Below are 16,839 nucleotides of genomic sequence, written 5' to 3'. Positions count from 1 at the left end.
TGTCACCTAATTCCAACTTTTTATGGTTCTCTAGGATCTTGTATTCGAAAGTCAAGTTTCCCATTCGGTTTAGGTCTTTTCACCACAAATACCTGAAAGTCCTCTTTTTCATTGAAGTCCCATTTTTCCTCTGATAGATTATACTCAGTTTTGCTGGATAGATGATTCTTGATTGTAATCTCAATTCATTTGCCCTCTGGAGTATCATATTCCATGCCCTCCAGTCCTTTAATGTAGAAGCTGCTAGATCTTGTGCTATCCTGACTGGGGCTCCACAGTACTTGAATTGATTCTTTTTGGAAGCTTGCAATATTTTTTCCTTGACCTGGGAGCTCTGGGATTTGGCTATGATATTTTTGGGAATTTTCCTCTTGGGATCTCTTTCAGGAGGTGATTGGTGGATTCTTTCAATTTCTATTTTACCTTCTGCTTCTAGAATTTGAGAGCAACTTTCTCTGACAATTTCTTGGAAGATGATGTCTAAGCTCTTTCCTTGATCATGGTTTTCAAGTAGACCAATAATTTTCAAATTATCTCTCCTGGATCTATTTTCTAGGTCAGTTGTTTTTCCAAGAAGATATTTCACATTGCCCTCTATTTTTTTATACATTTGGATTTGCTTTATTGTGTCTTGATTTCTCATTAAGTCACTAGCTTCCATTTTTTCAGTCCTAATTCTTAGGCAATTATTTTCTTCAGAGAGCTTTTGTATCTCTTTTTCCATTAGGTTTTTAAAGCTGTTGACTTTTTTCTCATGTCTTTCCTGCATCACCTTCATTTTTATTTCCATTTTTTCTTCTACCTCCCTAACATTATCTTCAAAATCCTGTTTGAGTTGTCTCTATGGTCTGAGACCAATTCGTATTTTTCTTGGAAGCTTTAGATATAGCGGCCCTGACGTTGACATCTTCCACTGAGTGTGCACCTTGATCTTCCTTGTCACTAAAGGAACATTCTATGGTCCTCACCTTTCTCTGTCTGACCATCTTGCCCTTGTTTTACTTGACTTTTAGCACCTTAAAGTGGGGCACTGTTTCCAGGCTGCACTGTCCCAAACTACAAGGGGTCCCAGTTAGTATGATTTAAGGAGGGGCAGGTTCTTCACTCACCTGGCCTGTTCCCTTGTCTGTAGATAACCCCAGGGAAACTTGCTAATAAATCAGACAGCAAAATTTTGTGTACTGTGGTTATCAGCTTCTATGAGCCTGTGCCCTTCACCCACTTGGGCCACTGCTACCCAAGTTTACCTCCTGGTTCACACCAGGGTTGAAAAAACCAAGTTCTGTGTCAGCACCAGCAGAAACCCCTGTAATCTTCCCCCCGCCAAGGGCTCAACTTTCTCACCAGACTGTGAGCTTAGTTCCAGACAACACTGGTGATGCAGCTGATTCAGAGGATCTGGGGGTCTCTTTCTCTGGTGAGGCCTTCCTAGGACTGGATATGTGTCAGCATGACTGTGGGGTTGGGCTCCACTCCTGTCTTGGCACAGCAGCTCCCTCTTTCCAATCTTCTAAGCCATCCTTGGTTAGAAAATGAACTCAACACGTTCTTCTGTGGATTTCGCTGCTCCAGGAATTGTCCTATGGCATTATTTGGAGGTTTTTTGGAGTGATTGTGTTGTGAGTTTGAGAGCTCACTGCCTTTCTTCCACCATTTTGTCTCTGCCCTGGAACTCCACTCCATGTACTTTCTAGTATCTCATAGAGAATTCAGTTTCTCCTCAATCTTGGCTCCTGTATCATTGTATTGTTAAGAATACTTAAGCCATTCCCAATTTTTCATCAAACAATATTGCTGTACATAAGTTTATACACTTATTTCCAGGCCTTTCTGAAATCATCCTACTTGTCATTTCTTACAGCACAATAACATTCCATCACTATTGTATACCACAGCTTGTTTAGCCATTCCCCAACTGTTAGGCATTCTTTTGATTTCCAATTTTTAGCCACTACAAAAAGAGATGTTTTAAATATTTTTGTACAAATAGGTCTTCTTTCAGATGTCTTTGGATTATAAACTTAGCAGTGGTATTGCTGGATCAAAGGGTATGCACAGTTATATAGCCCTTTGAGCAGAGTTCCAAATTGCTCTCCAAAATGATTAGATATTTTTTGCAACTCCACCAACAGTGGATTAGTGTCACAGTTTTCCCACATACCATCCAACATCCAATGTTTTCTTTTATTGTTATATACACCACTCTTATAAGTGTGAGATGTTACCTCAGAGTTGTTTTAATTCGCATTTCCCTTATCAATGGTGATTTAGAGCATTTTTTCATGATTATAAGTAGCTTTGATTTCTTTGTCTGAAAATGGCCTATTTATAGGTTTTGACTATTTATCCTTAATTGATTTAATATGCTTTTTGAATTCTACTATAGCCTAAGATCAATGTATATTTTTATTTGAGATTTTGGAAGCAGTAGTCTTGATTTTTTTGTCTATTTGTATTTTGATCATCCCTGTCACCAAAATAATTTTCTATGATCAGGATCTTATTTCTGCTGTTTGCTCATTTCTTTGACCCATTTCTTGACTTTCAACTCCATTCTAAAGTGGGGTTCTGCATCAAGAGTGGAGAGGGCATTCTGCCAAGCTTCAGGTATTTTTGTGTAGCTGGTTCAGATATAATTCTGGGGACCTGTGAGTTTTTGGCTTTTTCAGGTTGCTATAATTTAGGGAGAGATGCCATGGAACTGTGACCAAGATCCCAACTCATTTGTGGCCACAAGCACTCATGTTTTAGTGCTCCTCCTTGCTCTCAGGGAGAGATACAGGACTGTGACCCAGAGTCAGATGTAGGTAATGCAACAAATTCCTGTACCCATTACCAGCAAAGGGATCTCTGCAATCACCTTTTTACCAGTTTTCTGATTCCCTTACTGTTTCTGGGCTGAGTGGTCCAATAACTACCAGTGCTTCTACTGACTTAGTCACCCCCAAGACTTTCTTCTGGTTAACTGGCGTATGGCCTATGCTACACTCTGCTCCACTTTCAGACTGGTGCAACAGACCTTGCTTGTTGACCTTCTACATTGTCTTGGGCTAGAAAATCGGTAGTCCCCATCCTTTTGTGGGATCTACTGCTCTAGAAAAAGGTATTATTGAAAGTTTTTTGGAAGGGTTGTGAGAAGAGCTCAGGCTTAGAAATGTTGCTATAATATGAACATACACAATTTCCTTGTGAGATATGTATATATGGAAAATATGGGAATAAAGAATATATTTAGCATTCTACATTGTTATATTTAATTTGTGCTTATTACATAGGAGATAGATAAATAGAGGATTACAAATTAATTCCCCACATATTCTAATTATCTCCTCACTTTCTCTTTTACTTCAGTCATGTTGTATAAATCACTTCTGTTGACACTTGAATACTTTTTTTAGAAGGACTATCTATTAGGTTTTTAGTCCAATGGCATTCAAATAGTTAGAACATTAAAAAATAGACTGAAAGTAGAAAAGGATGCATGTAGCAGCTTTAATAAGACTGCTTCCACTTATGACAGTGGAACTGTGCCAATCAGTGTAAGAATATCTTTCAGTGATGCAAGTCACAATTCATCCACATTTTTTCATCCTGTTTGGTTCTTATGCATGTTTTCCATCAATACTTCTCAGATGATCCAACCAATGCCTTTGAGGACTTTTAAAGATTTCCTTGGTTGCTAGCGCCCCACATCCTTAGTCCTCCATGTGTTTATGTCTTTTATGTCACTTTTTAAAGTATCAATTATGGCTAAAATGAATGCGACCTAGTTTTACCTATCATGAATCTTTCCACTGTGCTTTGGAAGAAAAAATTTGATTCTTCTTAAGCTTATAATATTCCTAGGGGAAATTGGTAGCAACCAGGTGGTTCAGTGACTAGAACATAAGACAGACCTGAATTCAAATCCAGTCTCATATACTAGCTCTGTGACCTTGGGTAATCTCTCAATCTTTTTTTTTTTTTTTTTTTTGCTGGGCAATTGGGGTTAAGTGATTTGCCTAGGATCACATATCACTCAATCTTTATGTGCCTCAGTTTCTTTATCTATAAAAATAAGGATAATAATACCATCTACCTACCTGGTTTATTGTGAGGATCAAATGAGATAATATTTGTAAAGTGCTTAGTACAGTTTTTGGTACATGGTAAGAGCCATATAAATGTTAGCTATTACTATTAATATTCACAGTGATGCAAAAATAATTGGCTTTTCTGGCAACAAGTCATTTGCTATCCTTGAAATTGCTGCATAACTTAATAAGTATAATTCCAACTAATCTGATAAACAAATTCTGATACTTTTTTATGAGATGCAGCATGGCATCTTAACCCTAAGAACCATATGCCACCAACTCAAAGGTTCAGGTTTTTCCATCTATTTTACAGCCATTTATTCTTTTTTTTTTTTTTTTTTTGCAGGGCAATGGGGGTTAAGTGACTTGCCCAGGGTCACACAGCCAGTAAGTGTCAAGGGTCTGAGGCCGGATTTGAACTCAGGAACTCCTGAATCCAGGGCCGGTGCTTTATCCACTGTGCAACCTAGCCGCCCCCACAGCCATTTATTCTAATAAGCCATGGGTTCAAGTCTTACCTTTGATACACACTGACTATGTGACCCTGAAAACATTTACTTAATGTCTCAAAACTCTAGGCAACTCAATGAGATAACCATTTTCACAGTAGGTGCCAACTTACATTTGCAGGTAGAGTTTCCTCACCTGGGAATTTCCTGTACTTATGAAATTAAAAGTCTATTACCTTAACATGTATATATGGATATAAGTAAACATATATAATCATATGTATATTCCTATATAGACAAGCATCTGTGCATATATGTATATACATATTTATATATACATATTTCAAATCTGTGATCTCATGTTCATCATATTGTTACTCCCTCCAGTAATACAATCTTAAATCACCTATACTTTCTCATTGTTCTTATCATCCTTTAACTGTTATAGGGGGGTCAGCACTATATGCTAGAAGTCTCCTAGATCTCTTGATGTTGCATAAGTATAAAAAATAACAAGTGGCCTGTCCTATGGCTATCTCTTGAACATAATCAGTCTCATTCTCTAGTCATATTTTTTTCTGATAGAATTTGGACTTTTTTCTTTTGTAATTCATTTCTAAAACTATACATGTTTTTCATGTCCACCATTCATTTTTCTGTTATACTTCATGTGGTCTGAAACTTTCATCTTTTGAGACTAATATTCCATATTTCACAGACACACAGCTCCATGAAAGAATATTTTTACTAAATAGATGGGCTGTTATCTCAGGGAGAAGCTTGGGGGCCATTAAAAGCATTGTAAATTTTCCTAAAGGCAATTCACCTTACTCTCTCCTTATTCATTACTGAGTCAAGAGAGAGAGAGAGAGAGACTGGCAGCTAGGTGGCGAAGTTGATAGATGACCAGCCCTGGAGTTAGGAGGACCTGAGCTCAAATCTGACCTCAAACACTTGACAACTTACTAGCTGTGTGACCCTGGGCAAGTAACTTAACCCCAATTGCCTCACCCCCCCCCAAAAAAAAAAAGAGAGAAAGAGTTCAGTCTAGCTATCTAGAAAGAAAAAAAGTTGTCTAGAGAATATTTATTATCTAGAATATAACCTGTACTTGGATGGGCTGTTTATTATTGAGCTGATCCATCCATAGTTCAGAAACCATCCAGCATCACTGAAAGTATTGATTATATTAATATAATTAATGCTGATTGTGATAATAGAGAAATCTTAAACAGGAATACAGGTGTACAAGGTATTTAGCATTTTTTGGGGGGGTGAGGCAATTGGGGTTAAGTGACTTGCCTGGGGTCACACAGCTAGTAAGTGTTAAGTGTCTGAGGTCAGATTTGAACTCAGGTCCTCCTGACTCCAGGGCTGGTGCTCTATCCACTGTGTCACCTAGCTGCCCTGCCATTATCTTGAAGGATGCTCAAAGCAAAGTTCAAACAGAGTAGTGATTCTAATATAGTGCAGGGTATTCCAAGTTCTCTTGTTTATGGATAATGTTATAATGTTAATAATGTTATAATTTAACCCAAGGACTTCACAGAATATTGTACATAAAATTCAAGGTCATTATCTTTCTATCTCTATCTCTTTTTCTATTATCTATGTGTACTATCTATAGCACTATATTGTAATTATACACACATACATATTCATACTGAAAGAGTAATTAGAATTGTGATTTCATTGATATCAGTAACTTACAGATGAGGGAACTAAGTGCTCTCTACTGTGAGATCCAAAATTGGATATATGGAACATTAAACTCCCCCTTTTAACTTTTCCCTTTTATATATACATACACACACACACACACACACACACACACACACACACACACATATATATATATCCCAGACCACTAAGAAAAAGAAGCCTCTGAGCTTTAATCTGTGAGGGATTCGTTTTTATTGCTTGGGAATTAATTACACAACAAAGGTGATACTAATTAGGGAAATAGGGAAGTAGAAATACATATGAATGACCTTAGATCTAAACTTAGTCTATTTTCCTTTATAGAACTCACCAAATCCCAAACTGCACGCCAGGCCGAGAACTAGCACACCCAAAGCCAAACGCTAACCACGTGTTACCTGTAATCCTCTCGCCTGCACGTGCCGGCATGGCTAAGTTTAACAGTCAGAAAACACCAACTTCTGTTCCTGCCCTCACTTTTAAGTCCACGTACCAGAAGTTCCTCACGTTCTCCCCAAAAAAGGAGGTCCTTCAAAAGCCACATGTAGCATGCACAATCTCTCAAATGATTCAGCTAAAATTTCCAATAAGCTGGATTCTCTGTATCTTTATCACAAATAATTTTTACCATACTACCAAAGCACCTTATTTATAATATCTAGTCTTAAATATCTAAAAGGTCAAGTCAATTGCTCAGAGTCACAGAGTTTGTAAATGCCAGTGGCATGATTTAAACACAGGTCTTCCTGATTCTAAGGTTATCACTCTATCTACTATACCATGTTGCCTCACACATATCTATTTTGTTATATTGTGTGTATATAAAATATATGTATATTATAAATGTGTATATATAGGCATATATTAAACATATATAGATATGCATATTGTGTGTATATGTGTATGTTTCCATATATACTCATTATATTGATCCATAAGTGTGCATATATATCACTATATAGAGAGTGTCTATATTATATAAAATATACACTATACATTTGTATATATACATATACTCAATGTAGATAGATATACATATTGTATGTTTGTATATATATATGTGTGTGTGTGTGTGTACACATACTCCTGTATATTGCTTCACTTAGCAATATATATGTGTGTGTATTACTATATATGTATGTATACATCTATCTATATCTATCACCCTATCTATCTCTATCTCTACATCTACCTATATATACATACACATGTCTATCTATCTATCATCTATCTATCTATCTATCTATCTATCTATCTATCTATCTATCTATCTATCTATCTATCTATCTATCTACCTATGGAGCAAGGATAAATGGCAATGTGCAAGAAGCAATTGCCAAAATGGGATCATTTCACAGAATTTCAGAATTCAAGCCTTGGAAGGGACTCCAGAAGTCTGCCTACACCTGAAGGATGAACCTCCGCTAAAACATTCTTTTTTTTTTTTTTTTTTTTTTTTTTTTTTTTTTTTTTTGCGGGGCAATGGGGGTTAAGTGACTTGCCCGGGGTCACACAGCCAGTAAGTATCAAGTGTCTGAGGCTGGATTTGAACTCAGGTCCTCCTGAATCCAGGGCCGGTGCTTTATCTACTGCGCCACCTAGCCGCCCCCCGCTAAAACATTCTTAACAACAAGATGACCTCTAGTGACAAGTACTTCCTACCTTATGAGACAGGCCATTCCATCTATGGACAGAATAAATTATTATTAAATTTTTCACTACATTTAGTGAAAATCTGGCTCACTATAACTTATACCCTTTGCTACTAGACTTCTTCTCTAGGGCCAAGCAGAATATGTTTAATCCTTCTCCCATGTGACATTACTTCAAATACTTGTAGAGGCTGCACTATAAGATATTAATATGGGCTATGCTGTTCTGCTGTTCTGCTGTTTTGCTGTTCTGACACTTTTTAATTTTCCATTCAATATTACATTAAAGCATATACTGTGAATTTAATTTGCAATTTAGAGGATTGATAGTGGACATTTAAGAATAAATATATGTGTTTATGCTTCCCAATTGGTAAATGGTTCACCAGCAAGGTAAATCCAGAGTTAGAAAAATCATCTAACTGCTGTTGTAGTAAATTGTATTATTCAAAAAATAAAGCATAAGGATGATTATAAGTATGGCACATGACCTGAAATTATAGTATTTTTCTATGATTCATTACAATATAAAATATTTCCTTACTATACTATAGCATCATATATGATGACAAATGACCATTGCTTATAAATTACATATTTCCAAATAAACTCACATACTGTATTGCTACTTACAGAACTACAGGAAATAAAATACTCGATTGTACTATTTTGCTTCAAAAATTCGGTTTGGGAGAGGGAAGCAATTCTTAATTTCTATCAAAGCTCAACCTATAAAAGATAGTTTATATACTTAGAACAAAACAATAATACTAATAATTAATATTAAAATAGCTAATATGTATTTAGCACTTATTATATGATAGGCCTAAAGTTTATTTCAATTGATCTTTACAACAACCTTAGAAGGCAAGTGCTATTATTATCTTCATTTTAAAGATAAGCGAACTAAGGAAAACCTTGGTTAATTGATTTGTTGAGGATCATAGAACTAATAAGTGCCTAAGCACAGATATGAACTCAGATTTTCCTGACTACAGGTCTAGTGCCCTATCCACCGTGCCACCTAGCTGCCTACAACATAAGTTAATTTTCACATCTCTATTACACACATTTTACATGATTGTCCCTTTTTTTACATGATCATTTGAATCTTTAAGATCTAAAGAAATTAAGTCGATACATTGGTCATCAAACCTGTTTTGACTTCATTCCACTGGAGACTCAAACCCATAACCTAAAAAACAGTAGTGCCTTCTTGGAACAGAGGATATACACTCTAGTTAGAAATAGTAAGAATGAAATTACTCTTGGGAACAGAAGATAAAAGATTACGTGAAAGGCTTATTACATACTAGGGAAGGATAATGCAATAAATCAGCCTTTACTTCATTAGACACCAGCCTCCTTCCCTCTCCACCTCCACCTGTACTAAACTTAAACATGTAAAGACTATGTACAGGGGGCAGCTAGGTGAGCAGTGGATAAAGCACTGGCTCTGGATTCAGGAGGACCTGAATTCAAATCCAGTCTCAGACACTTGACACTTACTAGTTGTGTGACCCTGGGCAAGTCACTTAACCCCCACTGTCTGGAAAAATAATAATAATAATAATAATAATAAAATTTAAAAAGACTATGTGCAGCTAGGTGACACAGTGGATAGAGCACTGAGATTGGATTCAGGAAGACTCATCTTCCTGAGTTCAAAAATGGCCCCATGGGGGCAACTAGGTGGCACAGTGGTTAAAGCACTGGCCCTAGATTCAGGAGGACCTGAGTTCAAATCCAGCCTCAGACACTTGACACTTACTAGCTGTGTGACCACTTAACCCTGTTTCCCTCAGTTTCTTCATCTGTAAATTGAACTAGAGAAGGAAAAGGCAAACCACCCTAGTATATCTGCCACAAAAGCACCAATTGGTGTCATAAAACATAGGAAACAACTGAAATGACACAACAAGAATAACAAAAAGACTTTGTGAGTTCTACCTACTCAGGTAAAGAGTACCTGAGTTCAAGGCAAATAGTTCCCTAGGGAAAGGGAGAGGCAGAGTATCACTGAACCTGGCAGTGGCTATTGTTTGTTTTTTAAGTTGTTGTTGCTGTTGTTGAAATAGGTTTAATTTATCTACACAAAATCCATTTCCAGTTTCTGGCCTTCCTTGTGAGGAAAAAACAAAAAGTAAGAAACAAACAAACAAAAAAAAAAAAGATAGGGCAGCCATGACCTCAAATACTTTATATTGATGGGTAAATATGAAAATTGAAATTGAATATGTTTCCTCTTCACCCCACAAAGGTAGATATAATCTTTTTTTTTTTTTTTTGTTAAGTGATTTGCCCAGGGTCACACAGCTAGTAAGTGTCAAGTGTCTGAGGCTGGATTTGAACTCAGGTCCTCCTGAATCTAGGGCCAGTGCTCTATCCACTGCAAAAAAGGTAGATATAATCTTGTTGATACTGATGTACCAACATTTTCTGGGATGTTTATTAGTTATTCTTATGATTTTTGGAGCATTGTAGATAGGATTGAATGGAAATAACAGACTTGGTCTCTTTTATAGGAAAGATCAAGTTTAAATTTGGTTCATTGCTTCATGTGTCATTGCTTCAATTGATGTAATGGTCTAGAAACAAATGATTAAAATGAATTAGAGATAAAGGAAGGAGTTTAAAGAGGAGGGGAGATGGCTCAAATCAGCCTTAAATTTTTGTTTTTGTAAAATTGTCAAACTTACTGTTCTGGTGTTTGAGTTAAATGGAGGTGAGCACAAAGATTTACAATTAAAAACACATTTTAACACAACATTATTGATATGTGGAACTTCACTGTCAATAAGACTTTAATAGCCTTTCAGGCAAAAAGAACTAATTCTCTGGGTTTTTTCTTCTTAAATTACATGGACTCACACTGTTTGTCTTTGGACCCATTGGGAATTATCACAAAGCATCACTCTGGGACATCACAGTTGCTACGGGAACTGGCATTGAAGAACTGCACCAGAAGGGTAGTATTAGTGTTGAGTTCTTGGTATAGACAACAAATTCTACAATTGCTTTGCAAAATTACAGTTATTTCATATAGTCTTCCTTAATTATAAGCCTTCAAGTGTTATTTAAATGTCAATGTCATTCCTACCCTGCCAGAAAGTAAGGTTGAGCTATTTCCCTTGCCCTGTAATGGACACAATAACATATTCAGATATCTATGCAAATACCCATCCTCTATTTTCCAATAATACAAATGATAACTTCATTTCTGTTATTTAGGATTCTTTGAAAAAAAAATATATGGGCACTACTAACCAAAGGACTATTTTCTGTTCAGTTTTACATATTTAAAAGCATAAAAAATATAGGACAAGGAAATCCTCTACAGTTGCCTTAATATCCAGAATCCTAAGATTCTGTTGTGAAATGTTTAGAAGGGTGTCTTTGCATTTCTTCCACTCCCATGCCTCTACTGTTTATTTATGGTACTCTGGCTTGCTGGCTAACGGCTGGTATATAAATCTAACACTCACTACCTGAGGTGTGAACACATCATGCTCAGTGTGGGCAAGGAGTTATAATAATACTTCAGAGTTGGTACCATAGGTGCAAATTCTGAGGATACAGTCTGAGAAGAATTTGCAGTATTTTCTTCTGATCCCAGAGTTGGGAGAAAACCATGCTCACATGACAGTTCCATCTAATATCCCATCAGTCTGACTTTGAAAATGTAATAAACATCAGCCAGTGAATGGGATTAATTTAAATTGCTGCAATTTTGATCAGTAATTTTCAATTTCATCCTGATATTAATTGCTTCTAGAGTCCTCATGATTATGGCTAAGCAGTAAAAGATCCCAATTCCTCTTAAATCATAGTGTTTGAATCACTAGTCTCCAATTGTGACCTGGGGCAATGGATAATAAGTCTTTCTTCTGCCTTCAGTCTGTGTCAAAAACACAGAGCTTCAAAAGTCTCTTGTTCAGAAAGTGAACTTTTATTCCCTCTAGAAATCTATTAGCAAGGAGCAATATGGAGGTGATGACACCCTACCTTAAAAAAAGAATGAAGGTGTCTGAATTATTTAACTCTTGCAGGATTGTGACACCTTTCTGTATAAGGCAGCTCTCACATCAGACTCTGATGATCTTTCTGTCATCTCCCTTATAATGTAGATTATTAATAGAGTTTTAGCTTATTGATTTATCCTGCTGAATAATCATCCTTGAATGGATACATAATGCTGCTTGAGCTAAATAATTGATAGAATGAAGAATTGCTGGGAAACTTGTGACAAGCCAGAGGCAGGAGAAAGATGTTGCAGAAAGAGGCCCAGGCAGATGAGATATAGATGTAGTCAGTAGAGGCCAGCACTGTCAAGCCAGGAATATCATATGATTAATTGCTCTTATTCCCCACTTGGTGTGTAGAAAGAAGAGAGAAAAGATTAAAAATCATGTAGTTGGAAGACTGTGGGAATCAGATATAGGCTATGTTATTTATTCATTAGAGTAGATAGTGAAAAAGTTCATAGGTCCCCATAATAATAACAATACTTCATCGTTTATGGTTTCAAAACACTGCATGAATATTATCTCATGATCTATATACTTACATATGTATTTACTGTTTCTCCGAAGAGGATGCAAGGTTCTTGAGGACACAGACTGTTTCATTTTTGTCTTTGAATTCCCAGCACCTAACACGGTGCTTGTAACTAGTAAGTGATTAATACATTATTACTGATTAGAAATAGGTGGCGGAAATATTTGTTTTAACAGATTAAGAAACAGGGACTTTTAAGAGATTCAGGGTTTTGACATATTAGAAGTATCAGCCTGGTGAGTTGACTCAAATCTTTTTCATTATCTCCAGAAATCTATTATATTTCTGTGTTCATATTTAATAGGCTTATAGAATTTGAACTGGAAAGGAATTTAAATTTATTTATTTCACCCATCCCTCCCATTTCTCAGATGGGGAAAGTAAACTCTTGAGAGTATTTTTTTTCCTATAACATTGGCTTTTACTATGTTTATGTTGAGACAGTTCACACCAAAGCTATTTGAAAACCATGCATGTTTCCCATAAGCTACCATCTCTTTGACTAGAGGGCATTTTGAGGAAGAAGCAACATCTAAGTCTGTTATTTCAGAAAAGAAAAATATCAACTGAGTAGCAACACCAGTGCCTGAATAAATTGTGTTTTCCAACTTCCAAACATTTTTACTGACAGCAAATTTTCTGGATTCTAGCCTTTAGGCATTGATGCACATGAGAGAAGGCCACCTATTTAGAGTCTCTTTTTATGGATTACTGAAAATAGAACAGCTTTTAATTTCTTAGGCAAACATTCTTTCAGTGTGTGGTTGAATTAAATAATTGTGAGGCATTTTAAAATCACTTGCTATCTATGAAGCATAAGTTCTAGGGATAAAAATATGAAAACAAAAACAGTCTGTCATCAAAAAGCTTACATTCTCCAAGTCATTGCCCAATTGAGAAATGGTCAAAGGATATGAACAGGCAGTTTTCTGATGAAGAAATCAAAGCTATCTATTCCCATATGAAAAAATGCTGTAAATCACTATTGACTTGAGAGATGCAAATTAAAACAACTCTGAGGTACCACCTGACACCTATCAGATTGGCTAATATGACAAAAAAGGAAAATAATAAATGTTGGAGGAGCTGTGGAAAAATTGGAACACTAATGCATTGTTGGTGGAGCTGTGAACCGATCCAAACATTCTGGATAGCAATGTGGAATTATGCCCAAAGGGCTGTAAAGCTGTGCATACCCTTTGACCCAGCAATACCACTTTTGGGTCTTTTTCCCAAAGAGATCATGGAAAAGGGAAAAGGACCCACAAGTACAAAAATGTTTATAGCTGCTTTTTTGTGGTGGCAAGGAATTGGAAATTGAGGGGATGCCCATCAACTGGAGAATGGCTGAACAAGTTGTGGTATATGAATGTAATGGAATACTATTGTGCTGTAAGAAATGATGAGCAGGAGTTTAGAAAAACCTGGAAGGACTTGCATGAACTGATAATGAATGAGATGAGCAGAACCAGAACATTGTACACAGTTTCATCAACATTATGTGTTGAACAGATCTGATAGACTAGATTCTTCTCACCAATCCAACGGTACAAGAAAGTTCCAAAGGACTCATGATGGAAAAGACTCTCCAAATCCAGGAAAAAAAAGGAACTATGGAATATGGATGCTGATTGGACCATACTATTTCTTTTGTTTTTGTTGCTGTTGTTTTTCTTTTTTGAGGTTTTTCCTTTTTGCTCTGATTCTTCTTGTATAACATGACTAATGCAGAAATATGTTTTATGTTTTATATATATATATATATATACACACACACATACACACACACACACACACACACACACACACACACACATATATATATATATAATGTATATCAGATTACCTGCTGTCGAGGGGAGGGGAGGGGAGGGAGGGAGAAAAATTTGAAATTGGCAATCTTATCTAAACAAATGTTGAAAAATAAATAAACAAATAAAAACAATACCTCTTTGATGGATGAGAAAAAAAGCTTACATTCTAATACGAGGAGACAACATATACAGGATAGTGGTGTACAGGGAAAGGCATTGTAGTTTGAAAGTTATAGAGATGGTGAGTAGAACCATAAAGTAGTAACTAACAAACTCCAGAAACAATCAAAGAATGGATTTGATTATGGATCAAATTGGAGAAGAGTAGCAGAGGCAGAAGGTGCCCACAGTCACAAAACACCTGGCAAGATGATGCCAGCAGAGTAAAGTAAAGCATGGCCTGAGTCAGCAATCAGGAAGCTGGCAGGGTGGGAAGAGTGCAGAAACCCAAGGTGGTGATTGTGGTGGGGAATGGAAAAGGGTTAAGTCCTCTGGGGTAGGTATGGTTTCTGGTCTGGGAAGGAAGGCAACATGTGAGATTGCCAGGTACTATATTAATGTCAAATATTATTTTTACCCAGTCTAATTATGTAGCATGACATTATGTACCAATAGTGCCTTCTTTTTTTTTTTTTTGCTGGGTGACCAAAGAGCCTTTATTAACTTCCTGCCTCAGCCCAGGTCTTCAGCTTATGGCCCTAACGCCGAAGGACCTTGGTGTCATTAGTCTCGGCCGCCACTTTGCCTTCTACAGTCCTCCGAGTGCTGGTCTTATGCAAGGAACTGCCGCTGCTGTCCAAGGCATGTACAAGATTGAAGTCCTCCCCATCCTCCAGCAGGTTTCGATAGGTGTTGATCTCTGCTTCCAGTTTGACCTTAATGTTGAGCAGGGCCTCGTATTCCTGTGCCTGGCGCTGCCCCTCTGTGCGGGTCTGCCCCAGTTTTGCCTCGAGGTGCAGCAGGGCTGTATTGATCTGCTCCATCTGGATGGCATAGCGGGTCTCCACCTCCCTCAGGCTCTCCTCCAAGCTGGTTTTCAGATTTCGAAGGGAATCCAGGTCAATCTCTAAGGACTGGACTGTACGCTTCAGCTCCGTGACGGTGTTTCGAGCAGCTTCTACCTCCTCGGACCTTGTGTTGATTGTCACAGTGCTCTCCTCAATCTGCTGAGACCAGTATTTATCAAGCTCTTCTCTGTTCTTCTGAGCCAGAGCATCATATTGGGCTCGGATATCAGCCATGACCTTGCTTAAGTCCTGGGATTTGGGAGAGTCCACCTCCACGGTCAGCCCAGAGCCTGCGATTTGGGCTTGTAGAGAATTCACCTCCTCCTCGTGGTTCTTCTTCATGAAGAGTAGTTCTTCCTTCAAGGTTTCAATCTCTGTCTCCAGTTGCAGCCTGGTCACGTTGGTATCATCAATGACCTTCCGGAGGCCATGAATGTCACTTTCTACAGACTGTCTCATGGCCAGCTCTGCTTCATACTTGACTCTGAAGTCATCAGCAGCCAGACGGGCATTATCGATCTGTAGGACGATTCTGGCATTGTCCACTGAGCTTGCATAGATCTGCGACCGCAGATCCTCAATCGTCTTGAAATAGTGTCCCCATTCTCTGATCCGAGGTCCCTTCTTGTCCATATGCTCCCTGATTTTCCCTTCCAGTTTGCGATTCTCGATCTCCAGGCTCCGCACGCGATCCAGATAGGAGGCGAGACGGTCGTTGAGGTCCTGCATGGTCTCCTTCTCCCCCTGGATCCCCCCGACCCCGACCAGCCCCCCCATGGCGCCCCCGGATCCCCAACCCCCGCGGAAACTGGTGGAGCGGGCGGTAGAGATTCGGGAGCCAGAGCAGCCGGCGCCTGCATAGACGCCGGCGGCGCTGCTGGCGGGCCGGACCCGGTGGCTGGGCGCTTGGACCGAACCCAGGGTCCGGTAGCTGGTGGAGAAGGTGGTGGAGCGGGTAGTGAAGCTCATGATGTTGGCAGAGGAGAGCTAGACGCGATTTGAATAGTCCGAAGGGTGGGTGAGCCAATAGTGCCTTCTTACTACCCACATGATCCTGGATGAGTCCCTTCTCCTCTGAGCTTTATTTTACTCATCTGTAAATGGGTTTTTTCCAACAGTGCATGTTCACATCATGTCTCTGTGTCACATTTGGTAATTCTTTTTAGTTTTTAATTTTTTTTATTTTAAACTTAAATACAAAATGAGAAAAAATGTTGCCATTTACACAGCAGAACATAGGAAAAGATTCAATATAAAATAATAAATTCCATTTCAAAAAAACATATATAATAAATATTACACATTGTTTTCAAATTTTGCCCCCCCCCCACACACCCTACAAGAAGGCTGCAATTAAGCATGGAGATAGATAAAGAGATAGAGACAGAGAGAGAGACAAAGAGAGATGTATGTACATATATACATATAGATAGATATCTATACAAACATACATATATATGTACATATACATATATGCCCACACATATGTGTAAGACTGTACTATGCCTATTTCTACTCCTCATCATTTCTATGAAGGTGAATAGTATCTTCCTTCACAAGTCCATCTCTTTCCATGCCTTTCC

The 16,839-nt window shown here is 37.9% G+C and overlaps 1 protein-coding gene across 1 annotated transcript; it reads right to left on the bottom strand.

Moving 5' to 3' along the window:
• Nucleotides 1–14,871: 14,871 nt before the first annotated feature.
• LOC122736142 (keratin, type I cytoskeletal 18-like) lies at nucleotides 14,872–16,225 on the bottom strand. The gene has a single exon (XM_043978194.1). The coding sequence runs from the start codon at nucleotides 16,223–16,225 to the stop codon at nucleotides 14,948–14,950; it is 1,278 nt and encodes a 425-aa protein (XP_043834129.1). The 3' UTR covers nucleotides 14,872–14,947.
• Nucleotides 16,226–16,839: the final 614 nt, after the last annotated feature.

This window comes from Dromiciops gliroides, chromosome 1 (assembly GCF_019393635.1).
Source record: "Dromiciops gliroides isolate mDroGli1 chromosome 1, mDroGli1.pri, whole genome shotgun sequence".
NCBI lineage: Eukaryota > Metazoa > Chordata > Mammalia > Microbiotheria > Microbiotheriidae > Dromiciops > Dromiciops gliroides.
The sequence above is the reverse complement of the archived record's forward strand: the minus strand, read 5'-3'. Positions and strand labels throughout refer to the sequence as shown.

Excerpts from the sequence above, each read along its gene's own strand:
- LOC122736142 (XM_043978194.1), bottom strand. The coding sequence starts at position 16,225 with ATGAGCTTCACTACCCGCTCCACCACCTTCTCCACCAGCTACCGGACC.